Source organism: Larus michahellis, chromosome 4 (genome assembly GCF_964199755.1).
Source record: "Larus michahellis chromosome 4, bLarMic1.1, whole genome shotgun sequence".
NCBI lineage: Eukaryota > Metazoa > Chordata > Aves > Charadriiformes > Laridae > Larus > Larus michahellis.
Genome location: NC_133899.1, coordinates 66,240,903 through 66,256,070, shown reverse-complemented (window position 1 = coordinate 66,256,070; position 15,168 = coordinate 66,240,903). Strand labels below are relative to the sequence as shown.

At 47.9% G+C, this 15,168-nt stretch overlaps 1 protein-coding gene across 6 annotated transcripts in view; it reads right to left on the bottom strand.

Moving 5' to 3' along the window:
- Nucleotides 1-1,902: 1,902 nt before the first annotated feature.
- ESRRB (estrogen related receptor beta) overlaps nt 1,903-15,168 on the bottom strand; it is a 158,895-nt gene continuing 145,629 nt past the window's right edge. For all 6 annotated transcript variants that reach the window (XM_074585329.1, XM_074585330.1, XM_074585328.1 and 3 more), the window contains 2 exons: nt 12,561-12,830; nt 1,903-6,398 (listed from right to left, as the gene is read on the bottom strand). In XM_074585329.1, coding sequence (XP_074441430.1) covers nt 6,154-6,398; nt 12,561-12,830 — 515 coding nt within the window. In that variant the 3' untranslated portion in view covers nt 1,903-6,153. The remainder of the gene's footprint in view (nt 6,399-12,560; nt 12,831-15,168) is intronic.

Below are 15,168 nucleotides of genomic sequence, written 5' to 3'. Positions count from 1 at the left end.
ACGTCTTTGGAAAGCAAGCCAGGCACACAGCACAACCTCGCCAGCTTTCTGTTACTGGGAAGCTGACGGCTGATGCCTTCCGTACGCCAGCTAGCATTTGCTTTGATTCCCTGTGGGGTACCTTAGCCTGAAAGAGAAAAATCTTGCCGGTTTTCATTTTATTTTGTGTGCAGGTAGCCACAAACAACTACTGCGATCATGTTTTACTATTTGGATCTTAAGAACATACCTCAGCAGTTAAATATGCCTTTATCTTGGGGGAGAGAAACGTGTTTAGAGAACTCCAGACTGATTGCTGAAGAAAACTCCTTCTCGCCTCAGTCAATCAGAGAAAATAGAATCTTTTTTCTAATCTTTCCTGTGAAGCTCTTTTGTAAAAGGGAATTTCAGGTTGCCTTCAGTTTCTCCCAATGCTCAGTGTGCTTACTTTAAAGACACCCCACCTCTTTTTTTAATTTCAATTCCAGTGTGATTAAACAATAATAAGGAAAGTAAGGAAAGCCTCAAAAAAACATAGACAAAGCAAAAGGGTGCCCAGGCAATGTAAGGAAGGCAGCTGCCACTTTAGAGGTAAGAGACCAAGGAAAGCTTGCATCCCTTGGGTGGTGTTTGAAGGGACCAGTGGGGCCTGGGCTCTCCCTAGTCTTCTGGATATCCTTACTGATCGCTGGACACTGGCAGCTCCACAGAGACTTTTCAGAGCCCCAAAACCGCTGCCTTTCGCAAAGCCACAGATTGACTGTCCCGCTGCTATATTTAACTCAAAGTGAAGTCCTACTGTGGTGGCTAAATCCAAACCGTCTGTGAATGGATACAGCATTCAGGGGGCCTAAGCACTCGACACGGGTGGGCTATGGGGGAGGCTGTGAGGTCCCCATGTGAACTTGGAAAGGGATTGTGTTGGTTCAAAGACTGAGCCTGTCACGGACAGGCTGGTGGTGACTGTGGGGCTGGGAGTAGCTGTTGTAACTGCAGAAAAAGCTTGTTGTGCTTCATCTCCCTCTCCAGCTCTCTGCTCATCTTGTTTTTTATTCAAGCTCATTTCTAGCCCATAGCCTTTCCTACCGGCCACCGCTAATTCAGCCACCTCCTCCTCCTCCTTCTGCGGGCAGACTGAGAGGCCTCTTGGTTGCTTGGTTTAGACACATCATCCCAGTGAGTGCCATAAGCCTGGAAGAAGGACCTTAGAAGTGTTGGCCAAGCGAGGAGTGGGGAGATGGCAGTGCTTACACAGGGTGCGACGCTGTCTGTGCTCAACAGAGTCAGAGGCAGAATAAAAACCTGCGGGTCCTTGTTTCTCACGTCTCTGCCACAATTACCACAGTGCGTTTCCTTCTGCATTCTCAGGCAGGCGTGAGCGTGCCCCCCGCACTGCCTCGCCACCAGATCAATGCAAATGCCGTGACTTCAGCACCTGCACCCACTTTTTACAAGCAGTGGACAGCTGCTGTAATGCTTGCAACGCTCATGATGTCACCGTTGGGTTTAAGCCAGTGGTCTATTTTATGATTAGAGATATTGTTTTTCACTGGAACAACTTCCAAGGCTTTTTCATCACTAGCTCGTGTTTATTCCTTGCACCAGCAAAGTGCCGACTGTGGGGAGACAACGGGTGAGTGGAAGAAACAGGGCAGTCCAAGGCAGAGGCTGACAACAGTGCCTAACCAGCCCTCAACAAAGCTAATCTCACAAAAACTCAGAAGCTTGCTAAGAATTTATTTTTCTAGATATGGGAAAACACCAAATGAGCGTTTCTAAGTGAGAGGGCTGGGGCTCCCCTCCCCTTCCTCAGCATGCACGAATTGGGCCTTCCCCCACCCCAGCCTTCTCTGTGGGGCTGTGTGCATCCCGAGGGACAGAACGGAGCAGGTCCTAAACACAATAAACATTACTCTGTCTGGGTTAGTTTTTACATTTCTTTGTTTTATTTCTTGATTTGTTTGAAATGACCTGTACCACAAGAATACAATTTATTTAACAGGTTTTTTCTTTTTCTTTTCCTTTTTTTTTTTTTTTTTTTTTTTTAGGAGCAGATAATAGTTAAGTAGATACTGTTTATTTCACTGACTGTCTATAACTCCCTGCATCATTCTCACAGCCTCTGTCTCTCTGGCTTCTCCGCATAACCCAGCCACAAGAACAACAGAGCGGCCTTTGGCCACATGATTGACTATAGCTTGTGGATACAAAGTGGAAGCTCTTTTTTTCCCAGCTCTGATCGGTAATAAAAGCTCAACAAGTTACATTCTAGGGTCTTTCTCAATGACTTTCCCCTCTAATAGCTGCTTACATGTTTCTGGTGCAGCTTGTTTTATCTTATATATTTGTAATAGTTTAGTTTAAAAAAAAAAAAAAGATGACTTAGCTTACAAAGAAGAATAATGCCCCCCTAGCATGAGCAATACTGAAGGTTCTGATTGTTGTGGGGGAGTTTCTTCTAGCTTCACAGTTCTGCTGTGAGGTGTAATGCCCAAGTTTCCCCAGAAACCTAATTCTGTGTGGTATTTTACCTTTTCTTTTAATTGATCCCTATGAAATTTGTTTTGCATTACAGGCCAGACACTGCTGCTCCCAGAGAAGTATGTGCCCAAAACAGAAGAGCTGGTCACTTGGGAAGAATTGCCTTTTGTAGTAGCTGACGGGTATGTGGTTTCTGTTATCCGCACATGCAAATCAGGGGCTGGAGCTGCTTTTAGCATAGTTGCTGGATGTGGGCTTCATGCTTATTCACTGTCACTCATACACTTACCTCTGCTGCTTTTCTTTTCTTTAAGTCATAGAGCCCATTTGTGTCCCAAGGCTCAAGGTCCATCGTCTTTTGCCCTGGCGCTGACTCTGTGACTCCTATATTAGAAATGAATGGCATAAAGAGCTCTCACCCAGAACCCATTGCCTAAGTCATGTCTCAACTTCCACATCTCCAGACCTTTTTGTAAGAGACTGTGAGCATTCAAAGACCTAAGCAGTTGCTGAAGCCCCATTTCCTATTTCAAAGTGCACTGAGAAGACTACACTAAGATGCTACCCTTCTCTGCAAGCCCAACTCACTGCATCGCTGGACATGTTCTTCAGTTGTGGCAGCGTGATACATCACTAATACAGTGATGCACAGCAGATCAGAATATCTGGAAAGAGAGAGGTGTGATTTCTGCACCGCTCCGAAGGGCCCAAGAGACCTGACCTGGTTCCAAATATAGGATGGTACAAGCCTTTTAAGGGTTAACTCTAAACAGGTGTTTCTGTCCCAGTTCCTGGGGAAGAGTTTGCATTCCTTGCTTAAAGAGATTAATATATGCTAATTACCGTCTGGTTCAGTTTCCATCCTATTTCAGAAGCAATGCAAACATTTCCCGGCATATTGTCTTCAAGCAATGGGGGATATCCAGATGGGCTCCGTGCAGCTGTAATGGGGAAAGAAGGTCCTGGAAAAAAAATGCATTTGGTATCTTTATAGTGTTCTGCCAAGGCAGGAGTTGCCTCCATACCATAGCCCTACTCTAAATAGCCAGCAGTCTCTATGGGCTAGAAGCTAACTCGGCACCTTTCCATAATCATGTTTTATACATAGTTCTCCTTCCCCGTTCTGGAAATCAGGCCCGAGTCCAAATACAACAAAGCTGGAAGAGCCTTTTTTGGTTTTTTGTTGGGTTTTTTTTGTTTGTTTGTTTGGTTTTTTTTTTAAGTGACCTTTCCAGCCAGGGCCCAACAGAGCAAGAATTGCTTCTTAGGATCTTTTTAGCCCATTTTGGGACAGCTACCTTTGCCCAGCAGGTCAGGACACTATGTGCTGTGGCTGAGCTGGGTGGGACTTGGCAGGGAAGCAACAGTGATCAAGTGAGTCAAACTTACAGGCGATAGCGCAACCGAGCACATTTGTGAGAGAGCATTTATGCCACAGCCAGAAAGAGTTGCCAAAGCTGGCTCTATAGTGGTGGTGTGCATTTCACTTTGGTCCCTCTCAATCACAGATGGGTACAGGGATCACGACCGCAGCCAAAAGCCTCTCATTTTCTCCCCAGCTGCCTCTGGGAGGCAGCTGGGGAAAGAAGCACAAGTATCACTTTGAATCACAAGGCCACTGTGTAATTGCTACTGCTGTGAGCAGTCCCAGCTCCTGTGTGCCTTCTTCCTCTTAGGTCTCTGTTGGCTTACTAATGTGCCTGAAGCAAGACTGAATTCCTTTATCAAGTGAGTACAAAATAAGTGAGAGTAGCTACAACTGTGGCGTGTAGGGAAAACTCAAAGGAGTTGGAGCTGAACTAACTCAAGTACCAGGAGCAGGCTGGGTACAAGAGCTGAGAGGTCAGCATCAGTCAGCGCCCCCAGCCTCTGAGCTGGGCTGGACACTGGTCTGCAGCACTGACAGCCCTGCTGTGACACACTCTGCTCCAGTAGAAAACAACCACCCAGCGTCTCCCTGATCACACGCCTCAACCCTGGTTTGGAGGCTTCCTGCTGGGGCCAAGTTACTCCTCTGCCACACCACTTTTCTCCTGGGCTATCCAGGAAGGGCTGGAAGCTTGAGGGGAACAGAGGCAGTAGAGCTAGTGGTGTCTCAAATGTAGGCCAGAGGCTTTTTTTTCACCTCAACAGCCATGCCGCTGACCACAAAACAGACAATACATTCAGGTTTCATCAGCTCAGGCTGGCTCAAAACTAAGTGGCCTAGAAAATAAAATCTCAGAGAATGCCAAGAGCCAGTTTTGTCAGTCACCTACATTCCCCCCTGGCTACTGGGAATGCAGCAGTTGTGGCTTAGGCAGCAGATCTAAACCAGGGCTTGGAGACAGCAGGAACCTGGTTACATGAAAAGAGTAAATAAACATTCCCCCACTTCTCCCACCACCTCAAGGTCAGGTATTCGCTTTCCCATCAGCGAGGGAACCTCTTACCAGGCCCAGGTATAATCTATACTAGCCCTTTTGCTGCCATTGAGGATAATGGGATGAGGCAGGGGAAGACAGTAGTCGAGATATTGGGGGTTTCATGCCACCCTCTAATTTATTTCCCTAGGCTGCCACAAAAAAGCAATCTCTCAGGCTCAAGAGCTGCCTCCTCCAAAAAGCAGTGCCCTTGATTCCTAACTAGCATTTGGCAATAAGCCTAAGTCTCTGTGGAGGCAAAGAGCTATCACTTTAATGAAGTCTAGGAAAGCCCTGGTTTGGGGTGTATTTATACTTGGGCAGTAACCATGCAGACAAAGCCTTGTGTTCTCTGCCACAAGGAACAAGTGGGGAATGGCACTCAGCTGAGCTGAAGAGGCAGGTTTGATATACACTATGGGGTGAAAAGTGTGGAAGAACTGTAGTTAGCACCACATAGGAGAGGATGCAGAGATCGTCAAGTCAACCCAGCACTGAAGCATAACGTTGGGCTCTTTTTTTTCTTGCCATCTGGGAAAGGAGACTTGCATTCTCTCAGGGACATACATCCTACCTCTTCAGGGGCCTGCGGGGATTGTACGTGGGAGGGACTAGCCAGGCGTAATGACACACTGTACAAGGTCGCAGAATATCTTACACAGTTAGGAGCATCTTTCCCGGTAAGAAGTGGGGCCTGTATGTACAAGTGTTAGATGTCGCTAGAGGAGCCTGGGAGGCAGTCGTTTTCATCAGGAGAGGTCCAGCAGCACTCTTCTCCAAAGGAGCATCTGCTCTATGGTTAGAGCCAGAAAGGTGACAAAAAAAGAAGGACCCTGGCTGCTTCCCTTTTCTATCTGACCCCTCACAACACCAGCAGATAAAGTTTACATTGACTCTATTCTTCCTCTCTTCCTGCTTCTGTCCCCACTCCCCCTCCAGCACTGGCGGAGGGAGCTGGGGAGCAGGCGGCCGGGACAGCGCTGAGAGCATCACTGCTCAGAGGGGCTGAGCCCCGATGACCACCTCAACAAGTGCAAGAGCATATTCTGGTATTTCCCACAGAGAAAACAAACGAAAAAAAGAGAAACAGGTGACTGATTAAAAGAGTTTCCCCCCTCCTGTACACGAGATTCTGCAGTCACGCCGACAGATAGACATTAAATAATTCTTCCATAATAAATGATTGGAGATAAAAGCCGGCGGTGGCTGCTGCTGCTGTTTGGATTGCTCCGTTGTCTGCATCTTTGTTTCTAGTTTGTTCCCCGGCCACTGTCGGCTGGCGCTGGGGCTGTCAGACCTTTGCCTCTAGCATTTCTAGGAAGAGTTTATGCATGGGAACCTTGCCCTGCAGTTTGATGCTGTAGAAGTGCTGCACAGCTTTGGCGGCCGTCTGCCGCAGGAGGGGCAAGGTCAGGAGCAGCTTGCCTGCTCGCCGGGGCTCCTCGTTGCGCTGACTCAGCTCGTAGTCCTGAAGGGCTTCATGAAGAAGGTCCTGGAGTTTCTGCACTGCATCCATGTCCTCTATGTGCATGGAGTCTGGGGGGAGGAAGAAAAGACAGCAAATGGACGTCAGACATGAGGAAGGAAATCTCTTATGGTCCTGAATTTAAAGATGCTTTCTTTCCTTTTCTTTCTTTTCTGGTTTTTGTTTTTTGGGTTTTTTTGGTTTGGTTTTTTGTTTTTTTTTTTTTTTTTTGGGAAGGGCAGTGGTGGTCTTTTGTTTCTTAAGGGGAAATAACCATCTTGCTGGCAGGTGTTGGTGCTGCTGCTGTGAAGTTCAGTGTCAGCCCAATGAGTTGGCTCCAGCAGTGCAGGGACAGTGAGCTTTGCAGGGGTAGGTGACACATTGTGCCCTGTGCGCTGCCCGTTTTGCCAGCCACCCCAAGGCTGTGCAGGGGTCAGCCGGGGGCCTTTGTGACTTGCACATTCACTTGCCCTCCATGCTCCTTATGGGGAGAGTCACCCTGCAAGGGGCAGCAGCTGCTGTGCTGCCGCTTGGGAGCAATCTCATTAAGAATAATTAACACTGCTATAGCGCTTCATCTGTCTAAACTGCCTAATTGCCATGCAGCTACTCAGGGTGTCAGCAAGACGGAGAAGCCCCAGTAGGTCACAACCAGTGTGCCCAGGGGTGTTGCCAGCCCCACCTTTGTGCATATGCCCCTGTTCTCAGAGACTGCCAGCAGCTGCTCAGGGAGCTTCCTGCGTCAGTAAAGGAAACCCGCACCTCCTGCACGGCCTCTTCCCTTAGGCTGCCAGTCAGATTTCTACAAGCCTCCAGAGGGACTAGCAGGGGTTGCGAAGATAGCACAGTTCCTTGGTGTGGCTGAGGCAAAGGTAGCTGGTAGTGACCCAGCCCAGGGTTGAGCTGGGGAATCTGAGTTGAACACAGGCTGCTAAACTTGCGGGTAAGTCACGGTGACAGAGGGCAGCACCAAAGGGCAGAGGAGCAGCGAGGTTAGATTAGAGAAGCTAACCAGGCACAGCATCACTGAAAGTTTTTCTCTTCATCTTGCTGATACTTGCTTCTTTCTTACAACCCTGACAGAGCTGAAGACACTGTTCCCTCGTCTTCATTGTTCGGAGACTTTTAATTGATGCTGGACCCATTGATAAAGATTCCTGCCACAAGGCGATGAATCCAGAAGCAGCAGCAAAGGGACACTATGGCAAGCACACGTGTCCACATGTAGTTGCACCGGCTGCCACTGCAGCTGGGCTTTGCAGCGGGGCAGTGCTCTGGCTCAGCCCACATGCATACAACTCAAATGTGAGGACACGGATGGGTTCCTCAGGGTGACGGCAGTGAAGGGGAGGGAAGCTGGCTGAAGCGCCAAAATCTCTCTAGAAATATGTGTCTTCTCTATGGAGAGCGCAACCCAAATTAGAGACTCTGAATTTCATCAGACACATGTACAGTAAATCCTATTTATGATGCATGATTTATAAAGTATTACAACAGTTGGGAAAATATTGTGTCTATCAAGAAAGCTGGTTAAGAAGCTGTTTAGAAGGAATGCACTAATTAAAGGATATTAAAGGGCTGTATTTCCAAGAAGCCTTCCGAGGAAGGATTGTTCTTGCTGCATCTGCTTTTTGTATCCAAGACACCAGGCAAAGAATCTCAGATAAGGGCTGGTAGGTCATCAGAGTGACCTGAGCTACCCAGAGAGGTTGATTCTGAAAAGTAGGGAGGGAGAAGCATGTTGCCAAGTCAGTCTGGCAACTTCTCATAGCCAGGTAGCACCTCCGGAAAATTCCCATACGCCATCCAGAAGTGAGTGGAATGCCAAGTTGCAGAGGTCATTTTGGAAGCATCAAGAGCTGGAGCTTGAAGAGAAATGTCCTCCAGCCTTTCTCTTTTAATGTCCTTCTGCCTAGGGGCACAAGGGGGAGAAGTAATCATGGCCCATCGGAGTCTCCGAGTCCCTAGATCTCTCTAGATCCCAGCGGGTGCTAGAAGCAGAAGGCAATGAGCCATGCTTCGGGTCAAAGTGCGTGCTCTGTTTTTGGGTACGGATGCTGCTGTACAGTAGACAGAATCACAAAGCTGTGCTCTTCTGCCACCTGACTTCTGTAAGGGGACAAGACTTAACAGCACTAAATAACTAGACATATACAGGGAGAGGAATTGGGGAAACAAAGATCAAAGCTTGCCCCACCCCCCCACTCTTTGCTGAAAGAAGCTCAAAATTGGCAGCTGACTGTGAAAAATAAAATAACATCGCAGGATTAATTTCCTTGCAATCCATCAGTGAGCTGGTGTCGATGGCATTGATAAACTGTTAATTACAAAATCAATAGCTATGAATTTTTACAGCTGTCAGAGCACTGAGGTGGAGGGAGGCTGCCTGACCACATCCCTGAGGGTCAGCTGGCCTAGAAGTCAGGCTTCATGTCAGGAGCCCTTCTCCAGCGCTGCTGGGATGGGGTACGGGGCAGGTGTGAGAATGGACAAGGGTCACTGCCTTCTCACCTAACTCTTTTCTTGCAGCTTCTGGCAGAAGCAGGAGGAGCAGAGACCTCACAAGGCCCATTAGTACAGAATTTGCTGCACATCCCCTTGCTAGATTCAGACCTCATTCACTCCATCTCAGCACTAAAACGCATTGGGAAAAAAAGGGAGAAATAAGGTTTGGCCAGTCTGGGATGTCTTTAACTGAACATGTGCTGTACACTAACCTGGAGAGCTCTTCAATACACAGGTTGATCAATTTATATTCTTGAGGAAACAGGACCTAGGAATGCCAAAGATGGACTGCTGGCTCTGAAGGGTAACAAGTTAAGTCTACGGCACCCCTACTCGGTCAGAAAAATGGGTGATCATATTGTTGGAACTTGCCTGCTGCTCTAGGCATTAAGAATTCATTTCTCAGCTCTCTAAAATGCACTTATTAAAGACACAGTTCACTTGAATTATCTTTGCCAGTCCCAGCAGGTGTGTCCTTGGTGCGTTACACTGAGGACTCGGATATCGGCCACAGCTCTGGCAAGGTTGGCCTATTGTCAGCTTGTCCTCTAGTGAAGAGCGAGTGAGCTCCCACTTCTGTTTTCATTTGGTTTAATTTCTAGAAGCAAAGGTTTGCATGCAACCACATACACGCAGGCTCTGCAAGTTTCCTCCGTGTCAAAAGTACCTTATATTATAAAAATGTGAAGGTTGAACGTGAAGGTTACATTAGAAAAATACACTCGCCTTATTCTAGCTTCCTTATGTGCGTGTTGTGAGAGTCTTTAATTACATAAAAAACCCGAGATCTTGTGCTCTATTTTCATATGTTTCAATACGAGTAACAAAGCAGGACTTTTGTGGATTATGCTCCTACACAGCTGCACTTCTAGCTGCGCTAGGAGAAACCAGTGAAGTCAGAATGGCTTTTCCCATCCAGCTGAGAACGTGCTTTGGCCTGTGTCTCCTGACCTTAACCTTGGTTTCTTCACTCCACAGCGCTGGAAGCAGAACCCCAAAGCAGCTGATGAGCGCTGGTCGTTCTGCTCTGTCTTTGCTCAGTGTTTCTCCACTCCTGATAGAGACTGTCCCATAAGGCTTATCCTGGGCTTAGTCCTGACAGCACAGTGAGCAACATCGGCAGGGCGCTTCTGTTGCGCTGTGAGGAACTTGACAGCGCCAAGGCTCAGGTCCTGCAGTGTCTCTGCTCACAGCATGGGCCCGATAAATGTCCCGGTGTGGCACTTATCCTGTCACCCTGTCACAACCACTACCTTAGCACTTCAGCCTCTCTGAGGAGCCCTTCTCCCTGTTACGCTCTGTGACCTTCCGGGTAGACAGGAGGCAGGTTCTTTAACAAGAGTTGATTACATCGCCATAAGCCACCGTCCCACAATCGAGAGAGGCCAGCCTTGGCCACCTGCCCATCCTGGTTCAGTGGCAAAGTGAAGGCAGCAATTAGAGCTAAAAAAGCAATATATGAGAAATTGAAAAAGGGAACTAGATAGCAATTTATATGAATCAGAAGTTATGAAGTGTAGAAAATCGATAAGGGAAGTGAAGGACATCGGAGGAAAATCCATGGCTGGAAGGGCTAAGGACAATAAAGAAGTTTTATACATATTTAAGAAACAGAAGGAAAAAATGACCATTTGTAGGGGGGACTCTTTTCACCTGGAGATGATTAAACTATTAATAGCAGTTCAGAGCAGACAGAAGTCCTCAGTGAGTATTTCTGTCCTGTTTAGAAAAGAGCTGCATTTTGTACCTGTGTTAGATGAAGATGATGATTTCTTAGTCTGTTGTTTATGCAAGAAGATGTTAGACATCTGTTAGGGACAAACTTTACAGAATTCAGCACAGATGGATAACTTGGCTTTAAGAGTTCTAAAATTGCTGGCTGAGGCCCATCTAGGGCAGATTAATGATTCTTGGTAATTTTGAGAAATTCAAGATGACTGGAAAAGTTCTAATGATGGAAATATTTTCCTAGGTCTTATCTGATAATTTCCATGCTACCCTCATGTGAACGAGGGCACAATAAAGGAAAAAAAAAAGTGACGTTGAATTAAGACTTATAAGATGGTATTACAACTACTGCCAGTCAACATGGTACTTCGGAATAGACGTCTCGTCAAACAAACCTGATTTCATTCTCTGATGAGATTACAAGTTTGGTTGATAAAGTTAACTGCGTAGATATAATAGACTTAGGCTTTTCTAAGGCACTTGGCTTAGCACCACAGGACATTCTCATTAAAAAATTAGCACTATGCAATATCAATAAAGCACACTTTCAATTGATTAGTAACTGGCTAGATGACAGATCTCAAAGTAACTATCAGTGGTGAATCATTCCTGAAGGAGGAGTTTTCTAGTGGAAATCCACAGGGATCAGTAAAAAAACAGATGCTACTCAACATTTTCATTAATGAGCTGGAAGTAATTTTTCTTTTTTCTTTTAAATTGCTGCTGCTAAGCAGTTTGGATGGCAAAGAGGAACAGAATAGTGTAAAATAGTGAGGACAGGGCAGCCTCACAGTATTCTGGACCACTTGCTTACACTCGAAGTAATACATCTATAGCCAAGGAATGCAACTATGGAACAGGAACTTTATCATGTCAAGCTGTGATGTGTAAAAAGACCTGGGGTCATAGGACACAGCTCAACAAAGACCAGTATCTGGAGGCTGAACTCAGGCAAACTGACATTAAAGATATGGTGCCTTCCTTTTTTTTTTTTTTTTTAAAAAAACTGAGAGAACAATTAATTATTAGAGTCAGCTACCATGAAAGATGTAGATTCCCCCTCTTTTAATCCCTTCAGGTTCACACTGGGTGTCTTTCTGAAAGGCAGCTTGAGCCAAACACTCACTGCTGGGCTGCAAGGGCGAATTCTGTGACCTGCACAATGCAGTTCAGCAAGATCTGATGTGAGACAATGAGACTCAAGGGATGTAGAGGGAGCCCTCGTCACACAGTAGCTTTAGCAGTTTCCCTTTCGGAAGGGACTCCTGAGCAAATACGTGTCTGGCTTTTGTGCAATATCAGTGCAGCACACAGCACCTCTTGTGTCTCCCACAGCCTGCTGGATTGAGGGCTGCAGCCCTCCCCAGGCTGAGATGAAAGGCACTACGCTGAGGGCCCTGGCCTTCCTCATCCTCTTCTCAAGATGAAACAGAACAGGCGATATCAGGCTTCTGCCAGCGTGTCTTACCCTCTACCATCCAGATCCGCACTGTCTCCCAGTTAAAGGGGGATTCAGTGTCAGTGGTCACTGAACATCTCCAGGACAGGACCAGGCAGCCCCAACACCACAGCTTTTTGTGGGATTTCAAACTGGGACCAGGGGTTTCCCCATTTGCTGGAACTGACCAACACTACTGAGGTGGATACAGGCATGGCCCCCATCCCCTTTCCTGAACTCACTGCAGTGGAGTCAGCTTGCTAATGGAGAAGGGGTCAACAGCCTTTTTTTTACTGGCAGAAACCAGCATCCAGCCCATCCCTGCCTGGTTCCACTCCCTAATACAGGGCCAGAGCACAGCTGGGGCTCTATCAACAGCAAGCTTCATTTCCCCCTGCTCTCCAGCTTAGGTCCTGCTCTGAGGACAGCGAGGAGCTTTGAGGAAGTTGCGTGACACAGGCAGAGCACAGTCTCAGGCAGCAGGCTCTGGTTTCCTCTCAGGCCAGATAACAGTGTGGGCTTTGCGTCCCTGACTGTGAGGCTGGCTGGGCCAGGGCTGTACCTGAGTTGGCAAGGGCCAGAGCTTTGAGCGTGACAAACTCCTCCTTTTCCACCTTGAGTTTCTTGTAGCGGCGCACCAGTTGTAGGATGGCCAGGTAGAGCTCCAGCAGCCCTGTCAGACGAGAGTGCTCTTCATCCATGATGTAGTCCTCAGCATAGACAAGCTTGTCCTCATACGGCAGGGAGCGGTACACAATGCCCAGGATGAGGATTTCCATCCAGGCGCTCTGCAGGAGGCTCATCTGGTCCCCAAGAGAGAGGTTGGAGAACCCTGACATGGCAAAAGACAAGCAGGGTCAAATGGGTGTGCAGCAGAGCCTCTAGGAGTCTGGGGTCCTTAGTTTCCCCAGGATTCTCCCTAAGCACTCTCCCTCATTGGCCTGCTGCTTTAAAAAAAATCACCAAAAAAAGCAGCTTACTAAAGTGAACCCGTATCTGTGGCACGTGTGGACCCTACCCTTCTCTTTGCTCCCATGCCCACCTGCAGCCTCCAACAGGAGTCCTGATGCTCTGACTGCATTTATGGCAACCCAAGGCTAATGCTAACCTCTTTTCAATGATCTCTGCTTCTTCTATAGCAGCAACTGTTTTGTACCACATCGTCCTGCTCACTGTTCCTCTGTAGTTTTGTACTGCAGCTTATTTAGTCTGCCCCAGCTGACCAAAGAGCAGAGAAGAGCTCCAGATGGCAGAAAAGAGGGCTTCTGATGAGATAGGAGGGAATGGCACAGGCCTGAATGACAAGCATGCCACAGTCTCATTTTGGCCAGCGTGAGAAAGGGTCCTGCCACAACAGAGTACTGAAATGTATTCAAAAGCTGAACACATTTGTGAACAGAATCTTCTTCTACTCCTCATCACTCCCTGAGCTCCACAACCATCGTCTTTCTGCACCTCACAGCCAACAACCCTACCCAAGTGTCAAAAACACCACTATGGTGCCATACAAGTACCTAAATCACAGCCAAACCCAGTGGCAATGAAACCAGCACACATCAGTGCACCAAGTAATTCTCCTCAAATATAGGAATAGCAATCACCATCTGGAGATAGACCCTGACAGCCCCAGGGCCCACTTGAGAAAGTGGAGAGGCCAACACAGAGACGCTGTTTGCCCTGGGTGGGGGGATGCACGGGAAGGAAGGCTGTGTCCGTTATGTTCTCTGTGCTAGGTACCCCTGAAGTCCAGCCCATGAGAGATCCTAGGAGACGGGCACTGTGCAACAGCCATTACAGACAGGGATGCCGAGCACAGTGTGTTGGTCCCATCTAGGCAGCTCCTGCCCACCACGGACAGACAGGGACTGTGCTTTTTGGCAGCTCCTTGCTGCTAAAGGTTCCCAGGGCTATGAGAGAATGGGACACCCAGGCACCCCTCAGCTGGGGGAGCAATGCTCCACCAGCTTCCCCTGCCAGTTTTCTCCCCAGACGTTTATTAAGCCTCAGGGCTCGCCAAGAGGTCTGCGAGCTCATTAGCCTCTGTCCAGGAGGCTCCCAGCCCCGCTGGCTGTGTGCTAGGATCAGCGGGGCTCCTTTATCCCACAGCCCTCTCTGCTCACAGTTCTTGGCCCCGCATCTGGGCCTAGGTAGCCAGCCACCATGATGATCATTTGATTTCTCTTGTTATCAAGTTGGCAATTAACAAAAGAGCTGATGATTGCTATATTGACTGACTGTGGGTTCTCTTTTTCTATCTGCACTATCTCAGATGGGGAAGGGAAGGCTGAAGGGTGGGTTAGTGGTATTTATTTATCACTACGCCATGTTTTGTGTTTGTGTTGCCAGGGGAAGCAAAGGGTGATAATGGCCTGGCAGCCCTTGGACATCCAATTTCCCTTATCAGGCCACTGAATAGAAAAGAGGCCCCAGGCCACATTAATTAACAGATACCAATCAGCTGTCACGTGTTGTGTGTGCAAGGTCTGAGGGGAGCAGTGGGTGGGAGGGAAGAATCAATAAACCATTGGGGAGGAGTGCCAGAGGGAACAGCTAAAGAGGAGTCCAGGCTACTGGGGAGAACAACTACAAATCCAGCTCCATGACTGTGAGACTGATTCCTGTACAGCACAGACAGAGCCCCGTGTAGCCCTGCACCTGGTGAATCCCATCCCTTGCTCAGGCTGTGAGTACTTCAGGGCTGCCTCGTCCTTTGCCTCACCCTTCTGCCCCTTATCTCCTGCAGTCAGTCCTGAAGGCAGCCCTCATGACTGAGTCCAAGTGCAGGCTGATGCAGCTCAAAGGCTTGGGATCCTGTCTCCTCAGGTCTCCTGCTTGCTGCACAGGGTACTGATGAGATTAACCTTGAGACAGAGGCAATGGTGCTGTGCTCAGCCACCGCCAGTCTCTAGCACCTGGAATCTCTCCTTTGGTCACCCCTTTCCTAGCTCTGACCATGGAGAACAGTCCAGCATTTAAGCTGCTGCCTTAAGTCTAGTTTCTGGGTCAGTGACGTGGCCCTTCTGCATCTTCATTCACATCTAGATTACAAAAGGGGTTATGCCATCGCCTCACTGTGGTCTGCTAATGAAATTTGTTAAAGATTCAGAAACAGTCACGTAGTAGAGTGAGAGGATTCAGAACAGACATGGCTCACACTTTTCTGCTGGAGA